The sequence below is a fragment of the Siphateles boraxobius genome, unplaced genomic scaffold, assembly GCF_051911475.1.
Source record: "Siphateles boraxobius isolate OS27281-9 unplaced genomic scaffold, OSU_SipBor_1 22, whole genome shotgun sequence".
Lineage (NCBI taxonomy): Eukaryota > Metazoa > Chordata > Actinopteri > Cypriniformes > Leuciscidae > Siphateles > Siphateles boraxobius.
In genome coordinates, this window is record NW_027508833.1 from 1,492,261 (window position 1) to 1,503,427 (window position 11,167).

General features: G+C 36.4%; 1 protein-coding gene across 1 annotated transcript; it reads right to left on the minus strand.

Moving 5' to 3' along the window:
• Positions 1–2,595: 2,595 nt before the first annotated feature.
• crls1 (cardiolipin synthase 1) lies at positions 2,596–10,909 on the minus strand. Its single transcript, XM_077238264.1, has 7 exons — positions 10,283–10,909; positions 6,724–6,861; positions 6,494–6,623; positions 4,796–4,881; positions 4,258–4,326; positions 3,427–3,518; positions 2,596–3,340 (listed from the first exon to the last, which is right to left on the minus strand). Exons 1-7 carry the CDS (start codon positions 10,730–10,732, stop codon positions 3,250–3,252), a joined length of 1,056 nt encoding a protein of 351 aa, XP_077094379.1. The 5' UTR covers positions 10,733–10,909; the 3' UTR covers positions 2,596–3,249.
• Between the last annotated feature and the right edge of the window lie 258 nt (positions 10,910–11,167).

An 11,167-nucleotide genomic window follows, 5' to 3' on the forward strand; every position in this document is an offset into this window, starting at 1 on the left:
CACAATCTTACAATGTTTACATGGTACAATTTCTACGTTTTTATTATTATTGCTTGACACAAATTTCAAGATTTCAATTTAATTTAATTATTGTGATTTGATGCAATATTGACTCATTTGGATAAATATTAGGTACACAAGATAGGCATTCATTTTTCTCAAGAAAAAAAAAAAATCTCACCCAATGCTGTAAAAATACAGGGAGCCATATCAGCTGGTGGTTTTAAGGTTAAAAATAGCTCAAATTAAATATAATGCGTTTTTATTACAAATAACACCTTTGATATAAGTAAAAAATATAATACATACGTAATATAGTAGTAGGCTACATAAATTTTGAAAAATACTCTCTATGGCCTTTTTTATAGCCAACTATAACATGCTATATGGTCATAAAATGGCTTTCCTGAGGTAACTTAATAGGGCTAAATGTTATGTGACATAATTGTTCAAAACACATAAATGCAAAGCATCCAGGAGTGTGTGCGTGAGTTGAGTATATAGTAGGGCTGTCAAAATAAAACAAAATAACGCAGATTAATCCATTCCGTTTTGACCTTTGCGGAGCCGTTCTAGCATTCGTGTAAAAAGAAGGAGGGAGACAAGAAAGTCTGGGGAAAGTCTGGTTGGTCCCTTTCGTCTTTTGGACTGAGAACTCGATGTCCATTTTCTCCAAAAACAAGCTGAAACATGGACTCATCTGACCACAGCACACATTTCCACTTTCTTCTAGACCATCTGTGATGAGCTCAGGCCCAGAGAACTCGCCGGCATCTCCACATAAAACTGATGTAAAGCTTTCTCCTTGCGTAACAGAGATTCAAGTGACATTTCTTGATGCAGCGTCAGACTGTGTTCAGTGAAAAAGTTTTTCCAAATTACTCCTGAGCAGATGTGTCTGTATTTAACAGATTAGCATGATGGTATCTTGTGCAATGCCATCTGATGGGTCAAAGGTCACGCACATTCAACAGAGGTCTACTGCCTTGCCCAACACAGACTGAGATTTCTCTGGATTCCCTGAGTCGTGTGACAATATTATGTATGGAAGATGATGAAAGGCATAAATGCTTTGCAATCTTGCATGGGAAATGTGATTTTTTAATTGTTTGACAATTCTCTCAAGATATTTGGCACAAAGTGATGAGCCATGACCCATCTTTGCTTAAAAAGACTGAGAAGCACTTTTACACCCAAACACGATACCCTCAACTATTACCAATTCACCTGCTCATTGTGGACTGTTTCAAAATAGTTGGATAATCTAATTTAGATAATCTTTTCACTTTTATTTGGTCTCTGTCCCAACTTTTTTGGGGTGTGTTGCAGCCATCAAAATCAAAATTTGTTCATATTTACAAAATACAATTATGTTGGTCAGTGAAAACATTGGAAAAACTTTTCTTTGTACTTTTGTCAGTTAATAAAAGGTTAAATAGAATGAACAAATCACAGATTCTTGATTCTATAGCATTTTACAAAATGTCCAAACTTTTTCTGATTTGGAGTTGTAGTTTGCTTTGCTTGAAAATGTTAAGTATTAAGACCAAATTAACGGTTTACATATACATATTGTTGTAGATGATCATACCAACCCAAAGTCATCGAGTGCAGTTTCCAAGTCGGATCCCACTACAGTCTTTACCAGAATCATCAATCCAACATCTACAACTGTGGAACCAAGTACGACACCAAAATCAGTAACAATCACACCTACAGCGCATCCATCTCCAAACTCACCGGACGAGACAAAGAGTCCAAAACAGAGTCCCATGATAGTGGATGAAAATGTGCAGAAAAACCAGGACGACGGACAGAAGAAAACTGGATCTCATTACTGTGGCTCGGTCTGGATGGGCATACACACCGAGGTGTTTCTGTTAGGGGTGTGTGGCGTGCTGATGCTGATCATGGGAACACTGAGCTTCTGCCTGCATAAACAGTGTAAGAAACAACCAGTGGAGAACCTCCACCTGACCAGGTTAATCTCCATCCCCAATCCAGCATTTCACAGCCCATAGGAAGAACAAAGAGTGGAGGAATTTACCTTAATCTGCACACTGATGTACTGTACGAGGCCTGGCATACAGTAACTACAAACTTTATTTCGTATATATTTAGCTAAAGCTATTTCCCCCCAAGTAACTCCCAATAATTTCATATATTTTCCAAAACCTGCATAATATCTGGAGGTGAAGCTCCACTGTGCAAGGACAGAACTTTGTGCATTTACTAAATCGATTTTTGATTTTATGCATAAATGTGTTCGACTGCGCATGACCAAATTAATATATTCATAAATACGAACTACACATTTTGTTAAAGCCCATTGATTGAAATCCATACATGAAAGAACACAGAATCACAATGTGATTTTATACATACACACACGTATATATATATATATATATATATATATATATATATATATATATATATATATATATATATATATATATATATATGATTTAGAAAAAATTGTATTGTTAATGTTCAAATTAGTATACTTTGAAATTTGAGAAGTACAAAAAAAATAATAGTGCATAGAAACCTGTATTTTTATCCTTTAAAACTATAGTAGAGTATGAATGAATATTTCACTTTAATGGATTTTTATTATTATATTGAAATATTTAATGAATACTTAAAACAGTTGGTCAATTTGTAAAGTGATTCTACACCAACAAGTTCAATATGAAAGCAGAATATTCTTAGCAGTTCAGGCAATTTGGACTTTGCTCTTAATATTGTATGTAAATCCCTAACCACCGATTCAGAATGTTTTCTATTTGTTATACTATCTATAGTTTTATTTCTTATTAAAGGAAACAAAAGTTGTAAACTGATTCTAATGTCTGTAATCTCAGAATAAAGCTGTTAAACACCAATTCAAATCTACAGTCACACTACAATACATTCTACTTGGTAATCCTTTTCTTTTTAAACTTGTTATAAACACAACTGTGTATTTGATGTCCATTTTTTGTTTTCAAAATTGACCCAAAGTTCATTAAATGTGATTTAAAAAAAAAAGGTTCCTCTGGAGTTGAAATCATGATCAGAAGTGACACCACATGAATTTAATATTGTAATCAAAATAATTTTTGACTTTATACAGACTAAAGTGCCTCCGTTACAGAAGTAAGACCGTGGCATTCATTTTCCATTATTCACAATAACTGATTATTCCCAGGATTCCCGAATGTATGTGTCAAAGGTCAAATCCCAGCTGTGCCGACGACTGCACGACTACTTGGTTTTGTTCAGAATCTCAACGGTCTTTTTACCGTAATGATAGTAGCTGTAAGCAGATGCTGTGGTCGTCAGTGCGGTGACGTACCTGCCAACACAACACACATTCATTTAGTGTGATTGAATAATGTGAGTGCTGATGATAAATGACTGATATCAGGAGTACAAGCTCACCACAGTGACTGCAGTAAAACACTGTCAGTGTAGTGAAACACCGGCGCCGCCAGAGACGCCGCCACCAGGAACAACTGCACTGCCGTGTTGATCTGTAACACACACACACACTTCTATCTTACTGTACACATCAGTTTTATAAACACAAGACAAAAGCATATAGATATATAACACTGACCATTATAATGGCTTTATCAGCAATCAGTCAGGCCTGTCACGAATTGTGAATTTTATGCTGACGATTAATAGTCATACAAATAATTGCGATTTAATTAACGATTTAATTTTGTTTTGCTCATGTCATGCATAATGACATAATTTTTGTTTTTACTTGAAATCGTATACAATATAATAATAACATTTATAATACAATTAGGCCTATATGATTTACTGTGAATTAATTGAAAATTAATCATTTATTTAAATAACAATTTATTATAAATGTAATAAATAATTGCTTATAAAAATATTAATTTTCACAGAAAAACAAATTTTTTTTACTATGTTCTTTTATATTATAAGTAATCAATTATACAAATATCATTAATTTCACAGAAATATATAAATAATATTTATATTATATTACATTATGAAAAAAAATGATAGTATTTCCCTCATTTGAATGGCTGCACAATTATTGCGGTCATCTCAAATAACTATGATCAGACAATTAATAAATCGCGACAGGCCTACTATCAGTATTGCCTTAAATTTGTATGTATTCTTGGTTCAGAGTTATTCAAATCCGAATACAAACTGAAACTTTAGTTAAAACATATATATGCATTGAAACAAGGTTTTATGAAGAGAGAACTTTATGTTTTAGTCCACCTTGCTGATGAGTGTTGGTCTGAGTCGGGCAGTGGTGTAACAGGGGTTGAAGAATTTACTGAGTGTTACCTGTGCAGAAAATAAAGAAAAACGTCAAATATTGTTACTTCACGAACTGTAAAACACACTTATGTCTGAGGACACGAATGAAAACTCTGTCATCATTTACTCACCCGCAAGTCGTTCCAAACCTGTATGAGTTTCTGTCTTCTGTTGAACACAAAAGAAGATATTTTGAAGAATGTTGGTATTCACACAGTTGACGGTAGCCATTGACTTCCATAGTATTTTTTTTGTTTCTATTGATGGCTACAGTCGACTGTGTGATTACCAACATTCAACAGAAGAAAGAAACTCATACAGGTTTGGAACAACACGAGGGTAAATTAATGACTTATTTTTTGGTGAACTATCCCACAGTCCACATAAAATAACAGGTGCAATGATGAAACATAAATCTGAATACTGCATTCCTTATAATTTTCTCTTTGAAATATGATAGAAAGCACCACAAAACGGCTCAAAGTTCTTCACTTACTGGAGGAGGAACTGTTTTGTAGCGCACATAGAAAACAGCAGCGATCAGCGCTACATCTCTGGATATGATCAGTGCTGTCAGAGGAGCTTTGAGGAAAAACAGCAGGAGTTTAGAGATCTGAAGGAGTTTACATTCTAGAACTAAACAGCTGTTTGAGTTAACTGCTATAATGCACAATGTGCTTCCTGAAAAAGTGAATAACTAATTATGCAAATATGGAGTGATGAAGCATAACGGTAAGTGGTTGTTCAAACCATACAAAGGATTTTAAAAGAACATTAATAAACCAACACTGTGTGAAGTGAACTAAGGGCCCTTTCACACCTACCTTGTTTGGTCCGGACTTTCCAGTTTGGTCTGAATCAAAATTACAGGTGTGAAACCTCCTCCGGACCACGGTCCGGACCAAACAGATGAAATTTGGTCAAACGAAAAGAGGTAGTCTCGGTCCGGATCAAACTGAACAAAGGTTTGGTTCGTTTCTAGTGTGAAAGCATTTCTGTATGGTTCGGATTTTCAGACCTTTTACAGGAAGTTCCGGTGGTTCCCGCATAGCCGAAAAAACAGAAGGTGGCAGGAAAAATGAGCCGTACGCACATGGGGAGAGGAGGAGACTAGGTTTTTAATTGAAGTATGGTCTGATGACATAATTAGAAGTCAACTGGAAAACATGCACAAAAAAAGAGCTCGCATGATTGCTTGCAGTCTTCTCCTCCTTTCCTGCCGGCGACGATAAAATGTTCAAACGACGAGGACGTTCATTTGGCGAATTTGAACTAGCCTTGTGTATAGTTGGTGCTGCAGGTAATTGTGCCATAAAAATAACAATACAGTTGCAACGATATGCGTCTGTTCATTCATGTTGTCAAAGTTACCCGCCGCATTGACAACACGCTGATGTCAGACGCACGTCCATTTACAAACCAATCAATGTCAAGATGCAGCCCACATAGATGATGACGACAGGATGCAAGTATGTCACGTAAAGTTCTTTAGTGCGCTCGCATAATTGCAGTGTGAAACCAAACCAAAACTTTCTGAAAGTATAAAATGTATCAAAATGTGAACTTTGGTTCGGACCTTGGTGCGGACTTTCAGGTGTGAAAACGCCCTAAGTCAGTTTGGATACATTTCAAATTGGTTATTAAAGAGGACCTATTATGCCATTTTACAAAGTCTTGAAAACATATTTTCCTCATATTCTCCATTGTTGCGGCTCGTCTCTTCCCAGTCTGTCTGTAACGCTCTGTTTAGTTCCTGTCTCTATGAAGCCCATCCTTCTGAAAAGCACACTGTGCTCTGATTGGTCGGCTGGATCAGTGTGTTGTGATTGGTCGAGCGCTTCGAGTGTGTTTGGGGAAATGTCCCGCCCCTTACCATAACCGCCAGTTTAACACACTACTAACTAACTCAACCAGGCCCCGCCCCTTTATTCTGCGTATGAATTATTTAAATGAGGAATATTGTGACGTGTTCGTTCCCGGAAGAAACTCAAGACTACAATGGAGGCGTTTCAGGAGTTCAGAAACACTGACACTGATATAGAGAAGAACTCCCGCTGGAGGGACATTATCATGCTCAAACAGCAACATTACACACTAAAGAAAGAGGAACATGGAAAATAGCAGAATAGGTCCTCTTTAAATAAATTAAGCTACATTGGTGGATAAAAAAAATGACAGAAAATGAACATCTCACCAGGGATGAGTTGTGCATATGTCAGACTGACGTAAAGAACGCTAATGAGAATCTTATCAGCCAATGGATCGAGAGCGCTGCCCAGAGCCGACTTCTGATTGGGCCAGTTACGAGCGATGTAGCCGTCCAGCTGAAAGAGAAATAATTGATCAATACAACAAAATCTCCTTCATTATAAAATCCTTAAGCATTACACATCATAAGATCAGATCACGTTCTCTTCAACTTACCAAGTCTGTTGCTCCGGCCAGTAAGAAAAGCCCCAGAGAGACGTGAAAGTACTGTTCGGTGATCAAGTATCCCACGACAGGAGACAGAACGATCCGAGCTATACAGAGGTAATTAGGGATCGTCCATGGATTCTCATACTGTGAAGAAATGGCATTACATTCAATTATGGATATGCATGAACAAAAGACATTTAACACACTTTAAAAAATGCATGAAAAAATGTTGATGATATTAAAGAAGTATCAGCAGTATCTAATAATAATAATGCATTTTATTTATAGGCACCTTTCTCAACACTCAAGGTCACCTTACAAAGTCAACAACAATAAAACACTTAACATTAAATCAACAAAAAGCAGGCATTATAATAAAATAAAATACTATAAAAAAAAGAACAGGAGAAAGGATGGGATCCTACAGTCAAAACAATTTAAAAGTTAAAGAGTCTAAAAAGTCTAAAAAGATAAGTTAAGTGAGTTTTAAAAGTAGTTTTGGACGTGGAGTTCTGAATGTAGTGGAGCAGAGAGTTCCAAAGATATGGGGCTGAATGACTGAAAGCTGTAAACCCCATGGTAACCAGACGAGCATGTGGAAGGATGAGCTGAATGGAAGAAGAGCACCTGAGAGAACGAGTGGGTATCTTGATATGAAGGAGCTCAGTGAGATACTTAGGAGCAAGATTATGGATAGCTTTAAAGGGTAAGTTCGGCGTTTTACAAGTAAAGCCGTGCTTTAAGATCGTTTCTGATGAAATCGAATGGTTAAGATTAAAATTTGGACACATGCTGCTGTCCCGAGAATTTTAGGTTTTTGTGTTTGTGATAATGCACCTTTGCCGATGTTTGGATAGCATAGCCTACGATACCGCGACTGCATAACTACAGAAGGAATACAAACAACCCCATTTCAGTCTCCGGCGGCAGAGTAATACCGTACCCTAGAACATCCAATACAAGTCAATGGGGTTGGACAAAAACTACGATAAAACCTTTTGGAAAGCATCTTTTGCAGCGATTTTTGTGTGAGCATATCAGTGAAAAGTTTTGTCTAAAGTTTAATGCGTTTATATGAATGATTGTTCCAGTGCCCCTATGAAACCATTGTATAGGTGGGGGGGGGGATTGTGCTAACACAAAAACCTAAAATTCTCGGGACAGCAGCATTTGTCCAAATTTTAATCTTAACCGTTCGATTTCATCAGAAACGATCTTAAAACAGGGGTTTACTTGTAAAACGGTGATCTTACCCTTTAAATGTAAGGAGAAGAATTTTATGAAATTATGCGATATTTGAAGGGAAGCCAATGAAGTTGCTGCAGGACAGGTGTTATGTGGCTGATAAAGGAGGTTCTGGTAATGATGCGGACAGCAGAATTTTGAACTAGTTGTAGTTTATGAATGGATTTGTCAGGTAGCCCATAGAGGAGAGAGTTGCAATAATCTAAGCAGGAGGTAACCAGGGTGTGCACCAGAATTTCAGCACTGTTAGCGGAGAGAATTGGACGTAAGCGAGAGAGATGTTACGTTAATGAAAATATGCTGACCGAGTGATATTATTAATGTGGGACTGAAATGACAGAGTACCATCTAGGAAGGCAGCTCAAGGAGGTCAGCCCCAGGTTTCTTAAGAATGGGGGTAATTGCCGCTGATTTGAAGGCTGACGGAACAATACCAGTGATAAGCGAGGAATGGATAATTGCAGTTATAAGAGGGATCAGGGAATGAATGCACGTTTTAACCAATACAGTCTGAAAATAATCAAGTTGACAAGTTGATGGTTTAGATTTGCGACCAAGGTTGGTTATTTCAGCATCAGAGGAGAGGGTGAAGGTAGATAAAAGATGACAAGAAGATATTTGAAATTCAGACAATAGTTCAAAGGTTCAGATCTGAGGGGGTAACTGTTGATATATACGATCAATTTTAGTAGAAACAAAATGTCATAATAGAATTACAGGGGTCAGTGGAATAAAAATGTACTGGTAGAGAATCAGGTGGACGAAGTGTTTTATGCACCAGTGAAAAAAGTGCTTGAGAGTTACCAGAACCTGAACTTATTAAGTCTGTATAGTAGTTGGACTTTGCAGTGAAAAGAGAATCTTTATAGGAAAGTAAATGGGTATAAAACATTTGTTTGTGAATGGCCAAACCAGTTTTTCGATAGAGGCGTTCCAGTTGGCGACCTCTAGCTTTCAGTTGGCGATGTTCAGAAGTAAACCAGGGTGCAGATTGGGAAAAGGTAACAGTCCGTGTATTTATTGGAGCCAGGGTATCAAGGAGATGGTGTAGTCCACAATCGCAGTGACTGAGTGGTTCATCAGGGGTGGATGTGAAGTCAATGTTGGGAAGATTGGCAATACCAGAGTCTAGAGCTGCTGGGTCAATGGACTTGATGTTACGGAAAAAGATTGTACGTGACAGTTTCGTTTTGAACAGTGTCACCTTAACATTAAATGAAATAAGTTTCGCAGTACAGTTAAAAGGAGTGACACCAAAGCAGCAAAGTAGATCCATGATATGGCCCTTTGAATGGGTGGGGAAATTAATAAACTGCTGCAATTCAAAACTACCAAGGCATGATATAAAGTCTTTTGTGAGATACTCATTGTCTATATGAATATGGATGTTAAAATCACCAAGGAGAATAACATTAGGGGAAAGAGGTGATATAAGTGTTAGAAAAGCTAAAAATTCATTAATGAATTCTGAATTGGGCTTAGGTGGACGATACACTGTGACTACAATAATAGGGGATGGGCCATTTAGTTTAATGACAAGAGACTGTATCTGTATAGTTTTATTTAATGCCATGTCCACATCTATGTCTATCTTCATGGAAAAAAATGAATTTTTCTAAAAAATAAAATCTAAAAGAACAAGCAAATAGAAAAAAACACTGCAATTACTATTATTGAAGATTTTTAACACTAACATAAAAAAAAAATCTAAAGCCTTTTCTAGTAAAATCTTACTAACCAAGTCCTTAAGTAAGCTTACTTGAAATGTTTTCAACTGCATTAAAAGCAAGAAAGTCCAATAAAATGTGTTTGATATTAAGCAAACTTCATTTATTGTAAAGAACACCGCAATTTGATTTTCTAACTCAGATATTTTTACAGGAAAACAACAAAACATTCTATTTTTTTAGAAAATATCATTATTACATCAATGTTAACTCTGAACCTGATCCACTAGTGTTTGACAACCACAAAGAGACAATACTAGATCCATTGTTTCATAAGCTATTCTTTTTTTATTGTTTATTTATTTATTTATAATTATTGTTTGATTTAATTTAATCTATTTATCATCATTTACTTTGAAATTCATTGGTTTAAAATAGAATAAAATATATACTTCTACATTTCTTTCAATATATTTTTAACATTTACTTAAATATAATTTAATTAGCTTACTTCTATATATGTATTAAATTCACCTTGTGGCCCCATGGAGTTCCCCGGACCCCAATTTAAAAACCCCTGACGTACTTTAGAACTGAGACAGGTCAAAAAACAAGAGTGAAAATAAGAGTGTAGAAACTCAAATCTGACTCACCAGCTCTTTAAACTGGAAATGTCCCTCTTTAACTGGTGAGTCTCCTTGTCCTTGAACTTCCTCCTTTTCCCTTGAATCCTGCTTTGAACATTTTGCTTCCAAAACTGGCTTTCTAGATGCATCAGTGCAAAAGCCACTGGAACCAGCACACAGACTGACAGCAGTGAACGTGCTCGAGCCCGGCTGATGAAGCCTGCACTGATGCTTCTGTAGTCTTGCTCTAACATTACATATAACTGAGCTGAGGGGGTCTGATCTCTGATGAAGGTCAAGGTCTGGTCCACAGGTCTTCAGTCTCTGAAGCCATGTGAGCTGTGCTGTAGTGTTTTTCTGCTGTGTGTTAGCAGATCTTCTGTAGTGGCAGGTGACAGCAGTGCTGACGCTCAGTCTGTGTGTGTGTCCTTTAGCACAGGCGAACCCGCTCTTCGCTAAACAAGCTGCCAAAAACATGTCAGCTGCTTTAGCTCAGTCAAAGCAGATGATATATATCCGCGATATGTTCAACTGAGAATCCAGCAGCATATTTAGAAATTAATTCGTTCATATTTCTTTATCTCTCAGACATTCATTGGCGACCCACATGTTTTTGTCCTGCCGTGTTCCGCCCCGCCTCGCCTTCTAATGTTTACGACAGTTGTCAAAAAGGGCGGGTATTAAAGAAGGCGAGCTCTAATACGCATTATAATACAAATAAACTACCGCATATTAAGTGTCTCATATATTATAAAACAAATTATCAGCTAATAATAAATAGTAATATTGTTCTATATACTGTATATTAATATATAAATAATCATTTTATAAACACACATATATATATATATATATATATATATATATATATATATATATATATATATATATATATATATATATATATTGATG

Excerpts from the sequence above, each read along its gene's own strand:
- crls1 (XM_077238264.1), bottom strand. The coding sequence starts at position 10,732 with ATGTTTTTGGCAGCTTGTTTAGCGAAGAGCGGGTTCGCCTGTGCTAAA. Across the intron at positions 6,624-6,723 it reads TGGCCGGAGCAACAGACTTG|CTGGACGGCTACATCGCTCG; the intron begins GTAAGTTGAAGA and ends TTTCTCTTTCAG. Across the intron at positions 3,519-4,257 it reads GACCAACACTCATCAGCAAG|ATCAACACGGCAGTGCAGTT; the intron begins GTGGACTAAAAC and ends TGTGTGTTACAG.